Source organism: Emys orbicularis, chromosome 16 (genome assembly GCF_028017835.1).
Source record: "Emys orbicularis isolate rEmyOrb1 chromosome 16, rEmyOrb1.hap1, whole genome shotgun sequence".
NCBI lineage: Eukaryota > Metazoa > Chordata > Testudines > Emydidae > Emys > Emys orbicularis.
This window is the reverse complement of record NC_088698.1, coordinates 27,112,879-27,134,368: the sequence shown is the minus strand read 5'-3', so window position 1 is coordinate 27,134,368 and position 21,490 is coordinate 27,112,879. Positions and strand designations below refer to the sequence as shown.

The 21,490-nt window shown below is 41.4% G+C and overlaps 1 protein-coding gene across 1 annotated transcript in view; it reads right to left on the bottom strand.

Moving 5' to 3' along the window:
- The window catches only part of MLXIP (MLX interacting protein), a 62,847-nt gene that overhangs the window by 20,715 nt on the left and 20,642 nt on the right, over positions 1–21,490 (bottom strand). Inside the window, exons 2-6 of the mRNA XM_065417721.1 lie at positions 6,965–7,071; positions 6,482–6,567; positions 4,452–4,541; positions 4,059–4,100; positions 2,268–2,439 (exon numbers count right to left, since the gene is read on the bottom strand). Of these exons, the coding sequence (XP_065273793.1) occupies positions 2,268–2,439; positions 4,059–4,100; positions 4,452–4,541; positions 6,482–6,567; positions 6,965–7,071 (497 nt within the window). The remainder of the gene's footprint in view (positions 1–2,267; positions 2,440–4,058; positions 4,101–4,451; positions 4,542–6,481; positions 6,568–6,964; positions 7,072–21,490) is intronic.

Sequence of the window (21,490 nt, the reverse complement as noted above, 5' to 3'; positions counted from 1 at the left end):
ATTCCAATATATCTTTTTTGAGATGGGGCGACCACATCTGCACACAGTATTCAAGATGTGGGCATACCATGGATTTATATAGAGGAAACATGATATTTTCTGTCCTATTATCTATCCCTTTCTTAATTATTCCCAGAATTCTGTTCGCTTTTTTGACTGCCGCTGCACACTGAGTGGATGTTTTCAGAGAACTATCCACAATGACTCTAAGATCTCTTTCTTGAGTGGTAATAGCTAATTTAGACCCCATCATTTTATATGTATAGTTGGGATTATGCTTTCCAATGTGCATTACTTTGCATTTATCAGCATTAAATTTCATCTGCCATTTTGTTGCCCAATCACCCAGTTTTGAGAGATCCTTTTGTAGCTCTTCGCAATCTGCCTGGGTCTTAACTATCTTTAGTAATTTTGTATCATCTGCAAATTTTGCCATCTCACTGTTTACCCCTTTTTCCAGATCATTTATGAATATGTTGAATAGGACTGGTCCGGTGGCAGCTTGCTTTGCGTAAGAGACTTTGGTGAGGGACCTTGTCTTAAAGGCTTTCTGAAAATCTAAGTACACTATATCCACTGGATCCCCTTTGTCCACATGCTTGTTGACCCCCTCAAAGAATTCTAGTAGATTGGTGAGGCATGATTTCCCTTTAATAAAACCATGTTGACTCTTCCTCAACAAATTATGTTCATCTATATGTCTGATAATATCGTTCTTTATTATAGTTTCAACCAATTTGCCCGGTACTGAAGTCAGGCTTACAGGCCTGTAATTGCCGGGATCAGCTCAGGAGCCCTTTTTAAAAATTGGCATCACATTAGCTATCCTCCAGTCATCTGGTACAGAAGCGGATTTAAATGACAGGGTACAGACTACAGTTAGTAATTCTGCAATTTCACATTTGAGTTCCTTCAGAACTCTTGGGTGAATACCATCTGGTCCTGGTGACTTACTGCTGTTTAATTTATCAATTTGTTCCAAAACCTCCTCTAATGATACCTCAATCTGGGACAGTTCCTCAGATCTGTTACCTAAAAAGAATGGCTCAGGTTTGGGAATCTTCCTCATATCCTCAGCTGTGAAGACTGATGCAAAGAATTCATTTAGTTTCTCTGCAATGGCCTTATCGTCCTTGAGTGCTCCGTTAGTACCTTGATTGTCCAGTGTCCCCACTGGTTGTTTAGCAGGCTTCCTGATTCTGATGTACTTAAAGAAAAATTTGCTATTACTTTTTGAGTCTTTGGCTAACTGTTCCTCAAATTCTTTTTTGGCGTTCCTAATTGTATTTTTACAATTTGTATTTTTACAATTTGTATTTTTCATTTGCCAGTGTTTATGCTCCTTTCTATTTTTCTCACTAGGATTTAACTTCCACTTTTTAAAGGATGCCTTTTTGCCTCTCACTGCTTCTTTTACTTTGTTGTTTAGCCACAGTGGCTCTTTTTTGGTTCTCTTACTATGTTTTTTAATTTGGGGTATACATTTAAGTTGAGCCTCTATTATCGTGTCTTTAAAAAGTTTCCATGCAGTTTGCAGAGATTTCATTTTTGGCACAGTACCCTTTAATTTCTGTTTAACTAACCTCCTCATTTTTGTATAGTGAGTATAAACCTCAGGGCTGGATTTTGTAAACGCTCTGCACACACAACTCCCTCTGAGGCAGTTCAGGGATTAGGTCCCACAGAGTGCAACCCTGAGTTTTGGCTACAAGAATTTGAGCGGAGTTCTGTTGGGAAGAGGAACCTTCATCTAATGAAAAGAAAGAGGGTCATTTTTTTAAGATGCTAGACTCTCAAAGAGTGGCATGTTGATGGAACAACACTTATTTGGATTGGCTTTTCTGCAAGTTTATGGTGTATATAAATTAATAATTATTACATTAAAAAAGGAAAATAAGATTTGATGTAAATTATAATGGCCTCATAAGCAATAATACTTTCTAGTGCATGTCACAGGTAGATTTATTAGTACCAGAATGTGTACCAGTAATTAGGTGTAATGAGATAAAAAGTAAGAAAGAAAATTTAGGCTGAATATCTGAATAGGATGTCTGATCCCTTAAACCATGATTTTTTAAACTTTCAAGTTTGGCACTACCGTTAAACCGATACAAGTACACACAGCCCAGGGAAATGCATTGGAAGAAAAAGATGGAGCCACCTTCTCAATCAGAAAAATGAAAAAATAAGGCTGGAAGAGAAGTGAAGCAACAAGCCTCAAGTCTCCTCTCACTGCAAAATCAACACAGCCAAAAGCAAATACATACCTATCTCTCTGGGATTTGGCCAGGCAATCAGCTGATGTGAAGAAAGCGTAGAGAAGAGGGTGTCCGTGAACTCAGACATAAGCATATCTGCATCCAGAAAGGAATCTTCCTCCATGGGGACCGGGGTTTCTCTGCCATATCTACTCTGATGCCAGAGAACCACATCATCATCCTGCCAAAGAGGAAAGAAAAATAAGCCTGGTTATATGAAGCTGCCAGTCACATGCAGTTATTATGGCACCAAACAGACAAAGCTCATTAATTTTTCACATTTTAATAAAGAGGAACATTCTATAGGAGTCATCAAAATGCATCACACCAACTTGTTAGCATCCTGCCTCCAATCACATGGAACAGACAACAGTCAGTCTAGTCTGGTATTCCACCCTCTGCCACATCAGCTCAGACCAACAGTTCATCTACTCTGGCTTCTTTTACATACCAAATAGATCGATGGTTCATCTAGTGTGGCATCCCATTTCTGCTTGTTCTGGAACAGGCCATTTGTATATTTAGTCCAATATCTTGTCTCCAGCAGTGTCACAAACCAGATGTTTTAGAAGTTAGCATAAAACCTCTGTGAAATATATCATTGCACAACACTAGACTCTGTGGGGAAATATCTTTCCAATTCCAGCTGATGATTAGAACTGCATAAAACCAAGGTGGCTTTGGCAATGCTTTTTAGTTTTTTGGGTTATAAGTGGGATTTTGCACCCAGAATTTCACTGATTTTGGGGTTTGAATGAACCCTAACAAACACAACGCAAAACTCAATTGGAACTGGTGAGGTTTCCAGCCAGAACCATGACATCCTGAGGTTTATCTAAATCTTAGCCAGGTTTGCTGAACGGTTTGTGAACCCGGGGATTGTTCTGGGCATATAATGAAGAGTGAATCCAGCTTGGGTTTACATTTAGTTACGGAAGGTCTGAAATGCTCTCTTGGTGATCAGTTTATGCCCAAAGAAGGCTCCATCGCACGACTATTTTTTGTCCCAAGTATTTGAAGTGCAGTTGCTTTTATACATCTCAACATCTAGCCCTTTTTTTTAAGTTTACCAAACAACTTGCCTATAATAGCACAGAAAAGGGACTCATTTGGTTCTGCTATGTACTTTTCCACTTGTAGCACACACATCCTTTCCCGATTCCACAAGGCAGGCTGTGTTGCCAGTTATAACTCAATAACAAGCTGTCATGTGACCAGCTGCAAAGAGGTGGCCCTGATTGGGCCAGCTGGCCTGCTAACTCTCATTTCTTATGTCATCGCACTCTAGACCAAGACTTCCACGCAATCTGATTTAAGCTCAGGAAAGCTGTACTGCTCTCTATTATACAATTTATTCTAAGCAAAAGGGTGCTCCCTCTTCATAATAAACATTGAGGCCTTGGCTACACTGGCGGTGTACAGCGCTGCAACTTGCGGCGCTCAGGGGCGTGAAAAAACACCCCCCTGAGCGCAGCGAGTACAGCGCTGTAAAGCGCCAGTGTAATCAGAGCCTGCAGCGCTGCACGCTCACTCGCAGCGCTGCAAGCTATTCCCCCTCGGAGAGGTGGAGTACATACAGCGCTGCGAGAGCTCTCTCACAGCGCTGGCGGCGCAACTACACTCACGCTTCACAGTGCTGCCGCGGCAGCGCTGTGAAGCCCCGAGTGTAGCCAAGGCCTAAGGCGAAGTGCGTGGCTTTAGGTTTTAATCACTGCAAGCTGTCATGCTTGTATACCTTTGCTACTTATCACAACTTCAATAAACAGAAATGCTGCAACTGCCTCCACAAAAATTACTTACCCGCACCAAGCTTGAAAGGTCTTCATCTTTGTGTTTTTGTAACTGCAGAGATAGAACAAAGAAGCTTTTAAAAAGTAAAATTAGCTCCTGTACTTCCCAAAGGACCTGTTTCTGCAACCCCCTACTTGTATGATTAGTCCTTACTCATGCAAGTCATTTTCTAGCCCCCATGGGACCAATCATGAGTAGAGACTATTCACAGGACAAGGGGTTGCAGGACTGGACCCAGTGTATCAATTTAGTCTTATGTATCAGTGGACCCAATGTTTACACTGGTATAACTGAATTTCCAACATTTTTGCACGTTAGTAAAAGTTACATCAGAAGTCCAACTATTAAATCAAAAAGCAATTATTCCACTCAAAATACTTTCACAGCTGCAAACAAACAGACCCTTTTCTTGAAGTATGTTCTCCACTTGTGATATTCCCTGATGACTATTTCGATTCTTCGTTTCCAATATTTCCCTTCTGTTGCAATGGCCTGAGAACAAACAAAATACATTAGGAAATATACACAAACATTAAATAGCCACACAAAGTTTTCAGGCAGACTGAAGCTATAAGAGAAGTACATTAATTCTGTTTGACCTCATAACCCAGCCGACACAATGTGCTTAAATCCAGCTACTATATAGCAACCCAGGATCCATTTAATCTTCCCCACATAAAATAAAGTGATGATGTTCAATAATAATACCAATATGTCACTACTTGAATCACCTGTAACCAATTGCAAAGACAATATAGTACAAAAGGGAAAAAAAAGTTTCTGAAACATAACTTTTTAAGATGCATGTTAACACAGCCATGCAAAAGCATAATGAAAATTCATCAGCCAAGGTACAAAATCTATAGGCTTACCCTTCACCATGACAACTATGAAATAAAATGTACTCACTGGGAAACAAAAACAAAAAACAAACTCCTGGTCTGGAGCGAGTGGGAAAATAGAAAGTTGCAAGGCAGTATCAACATGCACATACATCCAAAAGCTGTGAAGGAATGACACAAAACAATAAAAGCCAAGTAACAACGCTCTGGGAGAAACTTCACTCTTCAAGCCATATGCAGTGCAGTAGTACCCCAATGATAACAATGGGATCAGAATGTGGGGCTTTAACATGCCACAAGTACTGCAAAACCAAGGACAGCAGGGCAAGTTCACAAGAACTGAGGTAGACTTAACTCCACCTTGTCTGATTGGATTGTATCTCAACCTAAAGGTTAGCCTAACTTTGCTTTTCAAAAATTTCAGATACTAGGACAGTTTCATGTATGCTTCTGCAGTCCATTTCTGCTGCTGCTCCTACTCTGTAGGTTCAACAGGGGGGTTATGCATTTTGAGTCCAATCTAAGGTTACACAGTACATGAGAGAACCACACTTTGCAATGTCATGGGCCTCCTAGGACAGGAGCCAGAGGGCTGCAAATAGTTTGCATATAATAGAAGAAAAGGAAAATGCACAGACCTACCTCACCCAGTTGCAGTTACAGTTTACATGACAGGGTTAGAAATTGCTTGTTAGTTTGTATTCAGATGAGCAAAGAAAATTAAAAAACAATATTGAAAAATCTTTTATAAAGCCACTCAGCTTGAGCCAACAGGGTACTCTGCCTTCACCAGGGCCGGCTCTGGCTTTTTGGCCGCCCCAAGCAAAAAAAAACAACAAAAAAACGGGGTGGCCAGAATGGCAAAGCAAAAAAAAGAGAGAGAGAGAGAGAGAGAGAGAGAGACAGAGAGAAGGGGCGGCCAGGGCTACAGCAGGGGCGCTGCCACGCAGCCCCTCCTGCTGCGCCGCCTCCTGCCGCCAACCGCGAGGGCTCCGCTCTGGTCGGCGGGGAGGGAAGGATGAGGACTGCCCTGCAGGGCGCTCTGGTTCTCCGCACCGCCGCCCCCTATAGGGCGGCCGGAGCGGAACAAGAACGAACAAAAAAAAAAAAAAAAGCGGCCGTGCTGCCCTAGGATTGGGTAGAGGCAGAATGCCGCCTCCAACAATCTGCCGCCCCAAGCACCAGCTTGCTCAGCTGGTGCCTGGAGCCGGCCCTGGTCCTCACCTCCCACTGACTTCAGCAACCTTCAGAAATGGGCTCTGAGAGGAAAAGTAAAACAGGCTCTGGCGTGTTGGAATGATGGGCTCTTCAGGCTGCACCTTCATGCTTTAGATTTGTCAAACTGGAGGGCAGTCATGGGCTGCATAGTAGGACTCCAGGGGCTGCAAGTCGTCCTTGGGCTGCACCTTGATCATTCCAATACAGGTAGATTTATAACATCTGGCTCAACAGCAGCCATATAGTACACATGTTGATATTTTTCACTATGGAGAGGACACCAAAGCATGTCAGTGCTACAGAGCCTTCACATCTAAACGGAGGTAGGAGAGATATAGAGATAATCAAATCCACAGCTCAAATTTTACATACTTCAGGCCGCCGATGTTCCTCTACATCAATAGAGCCATCTAGTGGAGTCACAAAATGGCACACTGGGTTCTTGCGTTTCTCCAGGTCTGAAACAGAAATGAAAATATGACAGTTGGGTACACACATGCTATTCAGGGATCCCTTCTCCACCTCGGAGGCAGGATTTTAACAAAGGTCTTCCCAGAGTCCCCTCCAACACACCACTGGGGAACAGGCCATTTCAGACTCCACCTGGATTCAAGTGGTGCAATGCCCCAAAGCAGTGCTGAACACCATGGGGATGGTTTGGTCATGGGGTGGAAATTCAGGATTGTCCTCTACAGGGATTTAGGCCACCAGCAGATCACTTGGGTTTTTCCATCATAAGGGGGCTTATGTTTCATCTCCTGTCCATTCAGCCCCTTACATGCATAGCCAGATGCAATACCAGATTCAAACATTTTGTGGTTGTATGCAATCACGTTTACCATAAAAGCAACTTACACTGCATATACCATGCCCTCCAGATGGCATTGTTGAGACGAATTTTATCCCTCCACTGAAGTTTTAAGCCTTTAAAATTCTTCCATTTTGGCGAAACCAACTTCCCACTGAAATAAAAATACCCAAAACAACAAAAAAATCAGTGACTTTTTTTTTTATATAAAGCAAATATAGCGGCTAATAAAAGGGCCAGGCTGACAGTTCTGGAGACTACAGTGAAATGAAGCTCAGGCACGGTAGAGCAAGCTTCTTCCATGCACCACCCTGACAACATACTTCACTCCTGGCCTAAAGGTCTAGAGGTGATAGGGAAGTACAGTCTTCACGGCTCTTCTAGTCCTTTATCTCTCTGCTACTAGCTCTGGGGAGGTGTTTTGTGATGTGGATACCTGTCACTCTGGAATTTCACTGGGACCACACCTCATTTCACCCAAACACACTTCTCTTACCTACCACAGTTCCCCTGAACCTAAATACATCACCTCCCACCAACTCTGGGAATGAGAACACCCAAGAGCATGTGTAAAACCTGGCACTTAGCAGGCTTTTGGTTTGGTCTATCTTGGATGTTGAGGAGCTGTACTGAGACAGTACACATTCATTGCCATTCTCAGAAATGGGGTGTGCTAAGAGATACATTTCAATGCTACAGGAACTTTATGACTGACAGAGGAGCCTGCAAATTAAGAAGTATCCCATATCACATTGGGGAAGTGCTGCAAAATCCATTCCTGGTGCCACCAAGTTCTGGGTTTAAAGCAGACAGAGGCAACCCATCCATTTTAGGATCCTGTTTGAAGTTACCTATTATGTTTTCAAAATCTTTTGTGGATTTGCTCTTCCTCTGTTTGTTTAGTGTCCTCCTTTCTATCTTTTCATGCAGTCTCATAAATTTTAGTATGAGCCTTTGCTCTGCGGCGGCTTGCTGTGTGCAAAAGCTTCCCCCATATCTCATCACTTCATCAAGTCTCCATTTCCTTTCAAATCTCAGATGAAAACATACTTTTTTTCCCTCTCTTACGTGTGCCTCAATTTTCTCTCTCTCTCTCTTCACTATTCTAACACATCACTCTCCTGTGATCCTTGACTTTGCCAGAGTCCCTACAAAATAAGTCTGACTAGAAAATATGCCACTCCAATATCAATCTCTAGAGTAACATGGGTTTTCAAGAGACAATGGTTGCATAGTTTAATAAACTAAATCCTAAATGGCAGAACTCTGTTATTTAACTTATCTGTACCCAAAATAGGTCTAATCTCTAATAAAAAGTCACAAGGACACAGGCATTTTTGTAGACAATCCAATATAACTATAATGTATTTCTTGTATCCAGTTTAAATCTTCTTCAGAGTGATTTAAGACTAGAATTAAGATAGAAAATGTTAACCAATTTATAGAATTTACATTTTATTTACTGTATTTTTATAGTGCATTAAAGTCCAGCCAAAGATTAAAGTGATTAATAATTTATCCTCCTTTTAGGACAATAATTATTATTATTTCTAGTTCTTTCAATGCATTCCATGGGAGCAGAGTTCAAGTCCAGTATTAGGTCATAAGTGTAATGAGTTTGATAACCTCAGTTTCATCCAGCGGACAGGAATCACCATGAAGATGACAACAATATTTACAACCTGATCCAAACCCCAGTGAAGTAAATGGAAAGGCTCCATTGACTTCTGGGGCAATTGGATCAGGCCTCTAATGATCATTTCAGCCTAACTGGTCATGTCTATTCTGGAACACTAAAGGAGAGAGTGGTTTCACCAACTCAGAATATAGTGTTTGAGAGCAGTTCCCTGGCTGTAACTGACCTTTGGATTTTGAAAAAACAAAAAAACAAAAACAAGAAGGAGTTTCTGTTCCTGCTGGCCTATTAGCCTTCAAGAACACTAATATTCTCACAAGCAAATAAATGTAATAAACAAATGCAGATAAACTTGCCTACCGATTACACAGTCAAAACATGAACTTCAGTGGAAGATGCCAAAGGCGTTCAGGAATTCAACAGTCACTGGTTCAATTCCATGTGAGAACTTTTCCCAAACAGAAAATAAGCAAAGTTCGCAAAAATGGGAGAAGAGACCTGGATGAAATCTACTGCAACAGTCACCAGAACAGTGACTGACACACTGGCCAGCAAGTGGCCTGAGTCTGTGAAGGTGATGGCACTTCTAGAAGGAAAACTGATCAGGTACTGATTGAGGTGACAAGAGTAAAAAAAGATTTTCAGGAAAGACACACATAATCTCTCCTTAATGTTTTGTAGTTCTTAGTCCCTGATAAAACAGCAAACTGTGCTATAGGGGTCTGGGTGGTTCAGAGGGTTGATGAGGGTGGAATATGGAACTTTTAACCTCTTGAACCCGATATCAAATCCACCCCAGGTCAGGAGTTACTGATGTGAAATAAATTCAATGGTTTTAATTCAGTCTCTAGTGGACAAGTGTTCGCATAACAAAATCAAATCACAGAACCACAGAAATGTAGGGAAGGAAGGGATCTCGAGAAGGCATCTAGTCCACCTCGCAGCTCTGTGGCAGGACCATGTAAACTGAGATCATCCCTGATACGTGTTTGTCCAACTTGTTTTTAAAAGTTTGAGCATTGGCCTGCTAAACCCAGGGTTGTGAGTTCAATCCTTGAGGGGGCCACTTAAGGATCTGGGGCAAAATCAGTACTTGGTCCTGCTAGTGAAGGCAGGGGGCTGGACTCGATGACCTTTCAAGGTCCCTTCCAGTTCTAGGCGATAGGATATCTCCATTATTATTATTTATTTTTTTTAAATGAGGATTCCACGAGCTCCCTTGGAAGACTATTCTAGTGCTTAGCTACCTTTATAGTTAGAAAGTTTTTCCTAATATCTAACTAAATCACCCCTACTGCAGATTAAGTCCATTACTTCTTGTCTTACCTTCAGTGGACCTGGAGAACAACTGATCCCCATCCTCTTTATAGCAGCCCTTAACATCCTGGAACACTTATCAGGTCCTCCCCTCAGTCTTCTTTTCTCAAGACTGCACATGCCCAGTTCTTTTTTAACCTTTCCTCAAAGATAAGATTTTCTAAAACGTTTATCATTTTCGTTGTTGCTCTCTGCACTCTCTCCAATTTGTCCACATCTTTCCTAAACTGTGCCCAGAATTGGACACAGTACTCCAACAGGGGCCTCACTAGTATCGAGTATAGCGGGACAATTATCTCCTGTGTCTTATATACAACACTCCTGTTAATACAACCCAGAATCACATTAGTCTTTTTTGCAGATGCATCACATTGTTGACTCATACTCAGTTTGTGATCCACTATAACCCCCAGATCCTTTTCGGCAGTACTACCAGCGAGACAGTTATTCCCCATTTTGTAATTGTGCATTTAATTTTTCCTTCCTAAGTGAAGTACTTTGCACTTGTCTTTATTGAATTCCATCTTGTTGAATTCAGACCAAATGTCCAATTTGTCATGGTCATTTTGAATTTTAAACCTGTCCTCCCAAGTGCTTGCTATCCCTCCCAGCTTGGTGTCATCTGCAAATTTTATAAGCATACTCTCCACTCCATTATCCAAGTCATTAATGAAAATATTGACTACTCCTGGGCTCAGGACTGACCCTTGTGGGTCTCCACTAGATACTCCCTCCCAATTTGACAGCAAACCATGCCACAACAGGCCCCTTTTTGGCCCTCAAGATTGAATTTCCATCTGACCCTGTGACGTTGTCTAATTAAAATATAATCATGCAAATAATTATTGCTACCACTGTTATATAATTGCAGCAGTGAACTCACTCAATTCTGAATGCCGAAAACTGTCTCCAGTTTTAAAAATAATTCAATATAAAATTATTATTTTTTCCAGACAACTAAGCATTCCCCAAATGCTGCAGTTTTGTGCTAGTACATGGGAAACAGATGTTCACTGTCCAAGCTGGAAATGCAAATAGCGTCTTTTAAATATATTTGAAAGACAAATATATTTGATTCTTAAAATGTTTTAGCTTTATAAGAGGTGACTAGTAACAGATAAAAAAAAAAAAAAGGTTTTCTTCCTAAACAGATATTTTACTGTGACAGTGTTCCTTTAATTAGTTCTTTTCCTCTGAGGATCTCACCACTTTGTAAGGTATTTTGTTTTATATTCACAAAATCCAGAATAAAATGTTTTTAAAACAGAAGGAGACATTTGCACTGGTTTCTACATTTTTGGCTGCACTCCCATGACTAAGTACTAATGACGTAGACGAGGGAGCAGGGATTTAATCATTCTACTCATAATCCAAGTTTCTGACTGGCCTGAAAATCACTAATCACCAGCCTATGAGTCAGATACTGCTTTACCTATATCTCTAGAGGTGATTTTTTTAATGCTCTAATACCTTGTCTTTAACACAATATTATTAGGGAGAGTATACAGGATTTTCCCCCCCTGCTGCGTACATATTCATCAAAAAACTAAGAAGAAGCCTGTTGAAGGGATGCTGTTCATATCTAAAATTGAAGTTAATAAATGACCCAACAGAATATTTCAGTGAAACTTGGCTTAGGAGGAGACAATGCAAATGGTTTGACTTGCTTCACAACAATTTTGGGGCATGTGATACAGCAGCTGATGCAAGCAATGGTGTAAGCAACTTTTAAATTAATCAACAAATAATCACAAGTAGAATTTTCCTTATACACAACTTTGACACTTCAAGTGGTTTCTAATGCAACCTGTGTTTTCTCAGCCCTAATCTGCCTCATGATACTGTCAAAATGGCAATTTCCCATTTTAGTTAATTATTTTTCCATTACATCTTTGAGTCCTCTCTGTAGTCTCATGTTGTGGGAAGAACATCAATTACTCTAGCTCGCGCTAAATGCCTACTGAAAAGCTTCCCCCTTGTCTTAAAGAAGATAAATACATCCTCTACTTCATGACTTGCAATTGGTGCTGAAGAAGGAACTCTAATTTCACTTTCACAGTCATCAACAACTGAAGTTATAAAGGGGAAAAAAATCCCCTCTGGTGGGAGCCATGTTGTTCTCAGCTGAGACGCCCAGTACTGCTTGGACAGCTGCAGTGAAGATACCAGGGATCTCTCTCTGCGCAGCAGCTGGTAACAGGTGAGATGCTTGAGCTAACTGCACCCTGGTTTAACCATGAGGAGGTTAGGAGCAGGGAATTTTTAATGAGAGATCTTCAAATCCAGAACTTGCTGGGTTGGGTGGATGAAGACAGGTTATATTTATCAGTTTCTAAAATTCTGAACTGGTTTTTGTACTGTGCATGTGTCTAGAGCCTGGTACAGGAATGTATTATAAAGTGAATTTAAAATAAATTAGGCATTGCTGAAGTTAGGTGGATGAATGGAGCAAACAAACTGGAGCACTTGGTGCAGAATAACTCAGTCCAGTTACATGTATAAGGTAAGAGGAAGCCTGCATTCCAATGACACACCTTGAAAGTGCTTTGCAAACTATCAATCCTCACACCACCCTCTCTAAAGTAAGGAATTTTAGTCATCCACATTTTACAAATGAGGTAACAGAGAGAGAGGTTAAATTACACACTCAAGGTCTGTCAGTGGCAGAGTCAGGAATGGAAACCATATCCCCTGACTTGCAGTTCTGTCTTTTAAACCGGAAGCCCTTGCTCCTTTACATAGTTGGGATTGGTCCTGCTTTGAGCAGGGGGTTGGACTAGATCAGGGGTCGGCAACCTGCGGCACACAAGCTGATTTACAGTGGCATGCTGCTGCCGGCCTGGGGTCCCCGCCGCTGGCCCGCTCAGCCCGCTGCCAGCCTGGATGGACAGAACCCCGGGCTGGCAGTGGGCTGAGTGGGGCTGGCAGCCGGGACCCCGGCTGGCAGGGGCCGGCCTTCGGCCCCAATCAGCCCGCTACCAGTCTGGGGTTCCATCCGCCGGCCCCTGTAAAACGTATTACTGGCACGTGAAACCTTAAATTACAGCAAATAAATGAAGACTTGGCACACCACTTCTGAAAGGTTGCCGACCCCTGGACTAGATGATCTCCTGAAGTCTCTTCAGGGCCGGCTCCAGGCACCAGCCCAGCAAGCAGGTACTTGGGGCGGCCAAGGGGAAGGGGCCACACGTCGGGCTGTTCAGTGGCAATTCGGTGGTGGGTCCCTCTCGGAGGGAAGCACCTGCCGCCGAATTCCCACCGAAGAAGAAAGCGGCGCGGTGGAGCTGCCGCTGGAGTGCCGCCGATTGCAATTGCGATCGCGGCTTTTTCCCCCCCGCCGCTTGGGGTGGCAAAAACCCTGGAGCCGGTCCTGAGTCTCTTCCAACCCTAGTCTTCTATGATTCTATGAAAATAACTGAAATTAATCTGAAGGTACAAAGCAAATGCTCCTATTGGAGTTCTCCAGATCAGGAAAAAAGTTATTTTTTCCATTTGCATTCATGTGGCATCAGGCCTTACATCTATCCTAGGTGGAATTTAAGCATAAATCTCTGGGCATTGAAGCTCAGAATCCACAGCACTGACCCAATTGCTCAAAGAAGATGCAATGAAAAGTAGCTACTGCTTGTAAAACTCACTTTTCCAGCCACAAGTATCTTGCCTATCTTTATAGCTGTGAGAGAAAAGGATTTAACTGAGAATTGCCTATACAATTTTCACTTTTGAAAACCAAATCATTTTCCAGTTATAGGAGCAAATATATATAGGAGTATATTTTACTTTTCTATTCTTTCTTTTACAGGCTCCCACTTTCCTTGTGCTAAAAGCCCTCTCCCCTGCCAAATCCTTTGTTAAAATCCACTTGCTTTGTGAAACTTTCTTGAGAGATCCCCTCCTCTGCTTGTTCATTTATAGCATTGTCTCTGAGTTAGACTGCAAAGACCTTTAGAGAAGGATATTTTCTTTGCAGGTTTTTGTAATAGGATGTCCAATATGAAATAAGAATTTTTCTAGTCCTTTAATTTAAAATAAGCTAAACAGATGAGTTTTTTCTTGTGACAAAAGGAAAGAGCTTTTTGGCTTCCACATAGGAGCCAGGAGAATGGTTTTGTTTTGTTGGGGGCTGGGCCTATCACCTCAGCTCTCTAGGAGCCAAAACTAACAATACTTCCTCAAACAAAGGCTCATTCAGAGGATCAGATTACAAGAACATTCACATATTATGTGCCAAAATGAAGAAGCAGGCAAGTGGAACAAAAACATTCCTGTATCACGTGGATAGGAATTATGATTTCTCTTCTCGGTACAGGATTCACATGAAGGCAACACTCACACAGATTCATGTTTACTATCCACAATAACTAGAAAGCTAATCCTAGCCACAACTTTAAAAGAAAGCACTGGGGTCGCCCTTTTCTTGATGCTACTCTGTCCATTATCTCATCTGAAAGAGCAGATTCCAAGACAGGGAGGATGTTAACATTACTTACATTCCATAAAACTACGCATGAATCCTTGTACTGATGCTAAATTCAGCGTACTGTTAACCAACCATCTACCCTGCTGTGCAGCGCATCCCCTTTTAAAGCAATGCTTTGATTTTCAAGACAGAGATTCCTGAAAAGATAAACATCTTTTTCCCAACCTGTCTCTCTCATAAAAAACTGAGGTGCAAAATCAGCATTCAAAATATTCCATTGCTAGGTTGCAGTCTAGTACCCTAGAAAATGTATGGTTTTCTGAACCAACAGCTCATAATTCTATTCAGTCACATCTTATCCCACTACCTGAGGAAATGCATCTAGCCAGTGTACTCTACAAATAAGCTGGAGAGCAAAGATAAAGTAGTGACTTTACAAAACTAGCAAAAAGCCCAGTCCTGTACTTGCCTGAGTAAAAGTCTGCAGGGTCTGGGATTTTGCTCTCATAAGAGCCACATCTACAGTAAGTGCTTTGCAGGTATAGCTATATTAGCAAAGCGTTCCTAGTGGGGATACAACTTATACTGGAAACACTGTACTTTTGCTGGTATAGCTTATTCCAGCCCCCTTCTCTCCCTCCCCCCCCCCCCCCGCCCCCATAATTCACTTATTTTATTTCAGGCTTACAACAGCCAGAAAGCTGGAAAAGCCTCCTAAGCATCTGAGAGAAATGCTGTCTAATGATTAGCTCAGGAGGTTGGTTGTCAGAACTGTTGGGCTCCTACCTCTGCCACTGGCTCCCTGTGACTTGGATAAACGGAGGTGGAGAGAGGGTAGGACAGAGGTTTGCCCATCAATAAAATGGAGATGATCAAGTTTACCAGCCTCATGGGAATCTTCTGAGACTTAAATAATTAAAGTTTGTAAAGGGCTGTCAGATGCTCACATGAAAGCAGCTACGGAGAGCAATATCTTGCCGTTGTATACAACTTTTTAAGATCTCAAAGCATTTTACAAAGGAGGGTAAGTACCAACCATCCCCATTTTATAGATATGTAAACCAAGGTACAGAGGGGAAAACACAGCTTGCACAAGGCCACACGTTCTGTGGCAGAGCTTGGAACAGCACCCAAGCCTGCTGACTCCCAGTCCCATGACACATTCGCTGGACAGGACACTGCTCTACAAACATTGCTTCCTTTCAACAATTTAATTATGTTTATTCAAGTTTTAAATCTAGTTTTAAGAATGAAATATTACTAAGGGAAAACTAGAGTTTGCTTTACCAAAAACAGGCTTTTTAAGACTACACATTCTATGGCTCTTTCTAAACTTCCCTACCACACAGCAGAGCTGGGAAGCTTACTTAATGTTTGTGAAATGTTTTAATAGACTCAATATGAATATGCTAGAGGAAGGGTTAAGTATTAAACACCAAGACAATCTTTCCCGGTACAAACATTTACCCCAATACATGCATCTATATACCTTCATTTGGCTAATCAAACACTAGAATAGACCTATTTTAACTTTTCTCCCAGCTGGTCACAGAATTGTATCCAAAATAGAGTCAACTCCTATATATTTGGCAACAAGACATACATTTTTGCATATTTTCTCCCTGTCTAAATAAAGATACCACGCCTAGTTTTATATAATGTTTCCAGGAACTTGCCAACTAGCCAAACACTGTGCTGTAGAAAATATTAAACCCACATGGAGTTTTCCTCAGAGCACCCCATTCCTGCAGTTGTGGTCAATAACCCGAGACACGTCAAAAGATAAAACCTAATTTTTGGACCAGCATGTAAGAAATTAAACTCTTATAAGAAATACAAGTCTTTCTATTATATTTGAAAATAAACTCCAATGGAAACTATTTTTTTTTAAAACAAACACTCCTCTGCTCTGTTTGCAACCCAAACATTGCAGCCTTGTGCTTGAACAGAAGACCCAGAAAGTGAGATTAACTAGAAAGTTCACTAGAAACAAATGTGAAACTGGCCAGTCTATTTTCACAATGCAAGGTGAAATGTAAAAAAGTAAACAAACAGCATAAATGGTGAAAAGTATGTTAGATTTTTTTTAAATGTTCAATTTTAATAATCTAATGTGTCTCTTTGGGGTAGGGGCTGTGTCTTTATAGGTTTTAAATACACCTAACACAGTGGGCCTTGATCCTGATTGGGATCTCTGAGCACTACTGCAAAATATTAAATTATACACAAAAAACTAAACTAAAAATATTAAGATTGCAAAGTCAAGCACTCAGAATTTAGGAAATGCCATTTGCCCCCCTTGCATGTATGCATTATGGTACAGTCTTTAATTACACAATCACTGTTTTTTCCCACAGGACCCTTCTCATTCATTGCATAAAATGGACGGTACTTACTTAAATTACCAGCTATTCAATATTTAGCTTTCTCCTCATTGTTCTGTGTGGCCTTAGGCCTTATTTACTGCACATTATTAGGGTATTATTAATCTCCTGGGCTTCTCCAGTTTCTCCACCCCCGCCCCTCCACCACCAGCCCCCAGTTCCAGTCTCCCCCCCCCCCCCCAAGGCTTCTTGTCCTAATCTCCTTCTCCTCCCTCACCCCCAGCTCAGGCTTTTGTCCCCTCTGCATTGCTACCAGGCAGCTTCCTCCTCCACACTTGGGCCCGAGAGGGGACACTGAAAGCACAGGACAGTCTCACTGTTCTCAGCTCAGGTGCCCATTCCTGCTCAGCTCCAGGGTGGAGCATGCCCAGTGTGGCTGGAGTCTTTGGGAAATTTAGCTGTTAAAATCTAAGACTCTAGTAAGCATTTACGAGCTGCAATTTTTCAAAGGCTTATAACATAGTCAAATTTGAGCTGATTTTCTTGGGGTTGGCAAAAGGCACACCCCCTGATACAAAAGCACTTCTCTGACAAATTTCGAGTGCCTGCTCCAGAGCCTGGGGGTGCTAGAACTTTTGAAAGAAAAGGTCACAAAAAAATTTTAACATGGGCAAAACAATGTGTTTTCCCCTAGCCTCATTCCTGGAAACAGCTGAACCATTCTGGTTGAAACTGTCAAAAATGTTATATAAAATATTTCAGCCTGAGGCAGACACAGAAAATTTCAGCCTGACTGGCTGAAATTTGGTAGTTATAAGTAAGTGAAAACAGTGCCTTATAATGAGAAGTGTTGGACAACCTTAATAATAGGCAGTGCTATCAACCCCACCCAGAATAATTAATAACAATGTGTAACATTAGGTATGGAAATTAGGTTTCTTTTAATATGATTTTTTTAACCTGACACTGTGGCTTAGGTGTCCCTTGTTTTATGACTCACCCTTGTAACAAAGAAGCACATTATCTTTGTATGTAAAGCAGTAAGTATGAGACCAGCTAACAGTGTGCCAGACAGCTGCTCTCAGTACTGCATTTTGCAAATGACTGCAGCTTGAGGCCACATAATTGGAAGTCGATCTGCCTGAGCTTTGAAGCCCTACCCCACCCCTTACCAAGATCCCCTTCTTTCTAGTTCTAGAACCGCACTCAGGGTTAGTCTCGGTTAGGCCAGAGTCACTGCTCTGATGTGCCCTAGGACCATAATGGGAAGGAAGAGAGAATCCAGTCTCTCACACTGGTGACCTGCATCATTTTTGTAAATGTCTCCTACTCGACCCATTCCTGACATGAGTTGGCAAGCCTCTCTGACAGTGAGAAGTGCTACATTCTGTCTTCCTAGATTATACCTGCAATTCCAGTTGACTATAGTATTCCCTTTACTTCCTGTCCTACATTACTATGTAATGTTGATATTAAGCAATTACTCTCTCTCTCTCACACACACACACACGCACCTCCGTGGTTGCAGTTCAGCTGGGTGAAGCAATCCCTAAATATAGTTTTTGTATCAATATGCAAAACACTTTGGAAAGGGAGGTGGGGACCTGGACACACACTTGTCATCCTTTAAGACTAAAATAACCCAAATCTAAACAACCTGGTAACATTATAATCAAGGATTCTGCATTTAGTTTGTTGTCTAATAAAGGGTGCATTTTTGTATTTGATTTTGGTTCCCCAGTCCTCACTTGGGTAAAGCACGTGCTATATACAAAATTCCCAAACAAACAAACAAAATCACATCAAAGTAGGGTTAAAGTTGAAAGTATATATTGATAGCTTAAGGGGATGTTGTAACTATCCCCGAAGTATTATAAACTCAGGAATTTCAGACTTAGAGTTACACTTAAAAGAAAGGTAAGAAGTGTATAATTTAGACACCCAAAAGAATCTTAATTCTGCTCTGTAATGACAACATGTAATAAATATTTTAATCAGAATAATATGGTTTAGTGCTTGAGGTCTCAGATTAGATGTAGCTGATTTTTTAAAAGATTTTTTTCATATTTTTCCCCTCATAGCATAAGTACAAGGCAAAGTTAAAGTTATTTGGATGCCTTAACCGTGCATTTTTACTTTAACACATTTTATTTCTTTTAAGAGTAACCTTAACTCTGCATTTCCTGTGTTTATAATTACATCCCTGTAATTATTTTTTAGTCAAGTTATTTATATATGCTATCCACCATAACGGTCTTAACATATTTTTGTCTCAATTTTCATTTAGGGAGAATATGCCATATTTTTCATAACAGTGGTTAAATCCTGCTTTAATGGAACTCAACCCTAACACCAATTGTGACTTCATAATACTTCACTGGTCACACCAGCAACTTGAATTTGAAGCTCTGGTAGGGTGAGGGAGGGGAAGAAAGGAGGGGATACACACTGGGATTTTCCCTGCTGCATCATCATCACAAGCTTTATTTTTATCTTCCCTCTGGCCACCCCCTTTTTAAAAATAGCCACCATAATCCCAGCACCCTTCCTTCCCCGCTCCATCCTTTCTTTTCGCCTCATCTGCACTCCCTGCAGCTCACGCAAGATTAGAAGCATGTAAGTGAAGCAAAAGAAAATTCTATATGGCTAATAAAACTGCAGCTGGTTTAGTGTCAGCCCTAGGATCAGTATTATCAAGGTATCTTTCACAAAAGCAGCTTTGGGAATGGCAGGAGGTTTTCTGTTGATATATTACGTGTTTTGAAGAGTAATAGAAGGATCAGAATTCTGCCTCTGTATACATATTAAGATCTACTTGGTACTTCCCTGTTTTACCTATACAACACTGAGGGCTTGTCTTCACTACCCGCCGATCCGGCGGGTAGCAATCGGTCTATCGGGGATCGACTTACCGCGTCTAGTGAAGACGCGATAAAATCGATCCCTGATGGCTCTACCGTCGACTCCGGAAATCCACCGCGGCAAGAGGCGGTAGTGGAGTCGACGGCGGCGCGGCAGTGGTCGACTTGCCGCCGTCCTCACAGCCAGGTAAGTCGACCTAAAATACGCCACTTCAGCTACGCTATTCACGTAGCTGAAGTGGCGTATCTTAGGTCGACCCCCCGCTGTAGTGTAGACCTAGCCTGAGATTAATTAATTTTTAGTTCATTTGTATTGGGTGGTGTATCTTGCATTCTCTAATGACCTTTAAAAACACTAAATGTCTCTAAAAAAAAATTTTTAAGAGAAAACAACCATACCAATGCAAAGCATTTTTAACCATCATCTCTACTAACTATGAAGAACTGAGTGCTGTTTACCTGGCTCAACAGGCTGAGAAATCTGAAACCAGCTTTTAAGTCACAGAGGAGAATATAACATTTGCAACATGGCAAGCCTAAAAATATACTGTGAGCCTATAGGATCTCATTCTAAAAGTGGCTTCAGTGTTTTAAAAAGAACATTCAGAGACTCTCCTCACCTCTCCCCTGCTGAACAAAGTTTGGATTGCAGATATGCTACAAAACCTATGAAAGACCGGAACATCTAACTTTGTAATGCATTAATAAAAACAACGAAACTGAACAAATGGAAGGCAAAAAGGTACAAGTTAACCACAGATGTAGTAATGTTAATACAAATTACCAGCAAAAAATTTAGAAGCCTCCATGTAATCCAGAGCTAACAAATAAAACTGGAATGAACAAAAAGAAAATCTGTTTTAAAACAGACTCCACTACGCCATACACATCCCATAGTAAAAGTCTCCCTTTAGAATAGCTTTATAGGAGGTTTGGATGGGTAACAGGGAAACAGAAACTTTCACCCCTAGTTCACCAGCAGCTCAGGTTGATGGCTGCTGAAAGTCACCCTCATCTGAAGGCTCCCTAGTTGCCCCTTTCTGAAATTAATCGAGAATGTATCTATCCAACTCTTAGCATACAAATGCTAATGATACAGAAATCACCATTGTATTTGCCACATCTCTTGTGTTGTCAGCCAAGGATTGAACAGGCCATGGTCCTTCAGGTCCTGGTTGAGATTGGCTAGGGGACAGGGATCAGTGCGTACAGGAAGCTTGCAGGCTGGCTATCTGTGGTGGCCTTGTTCTTTGGGATAAAGGCATCAGCTTGCAGAGCTGGATGGCTCATCAGCACTAAATTTACTTTCATTTTTAAAAAGTGGAGATTTGCCATTTATCAACACCTTTAAAATAAGGGAATTATTTCAAAATAATCATTAAACTCAGATATTAATGGGAAAGGAAACAAAAGTGTTATAAAGTGAGTAGCATAAAAGGGGGAAAAACCTCATATGCAATCCATTTATACAAGCTCTAAAGAGCATTTCCCAGTCAAACAGTTCCAGGACAGATTTAATCTATTCAGTGGTGTGCTGCCCAAATCTTTGGAAATGTAACAACTCTTACATCAATATACTCTCCACATCTTCAAAGTGCTATATAAACATTAATCACTCCTCCTACCACCCTCTTTTACAGACCGTAACTTGGCCAAACCCCCACAATTAGTCAGCGGCAGGGTTGGGTTTAGAACCCGTACCTTCCTTAACAGTTACTCATCTTCACGCTACCAAAATGCTGTTACTGTGTGTGCCCATGTTCTGGATGACAAGATCCTCATCTCACCCTCTTGGCCTCCACATGCTGATTAGGAATACCAGGAGCAGGAGTAATCTACATATGACATACTGGGAACTGGTAGGACAGTGGCCCTAGCCAAAAAAATATGCAGACCTAAGACGCTTCCTTGAATACCACTCTCTGACATTTTGGCAAGGCAGTCTCTTCTGAGTGGTTGGGAGCCAGGATGTTTTTGATGGATGACTAGTGCAGAGTCCCCTGGCAGAATTTTTT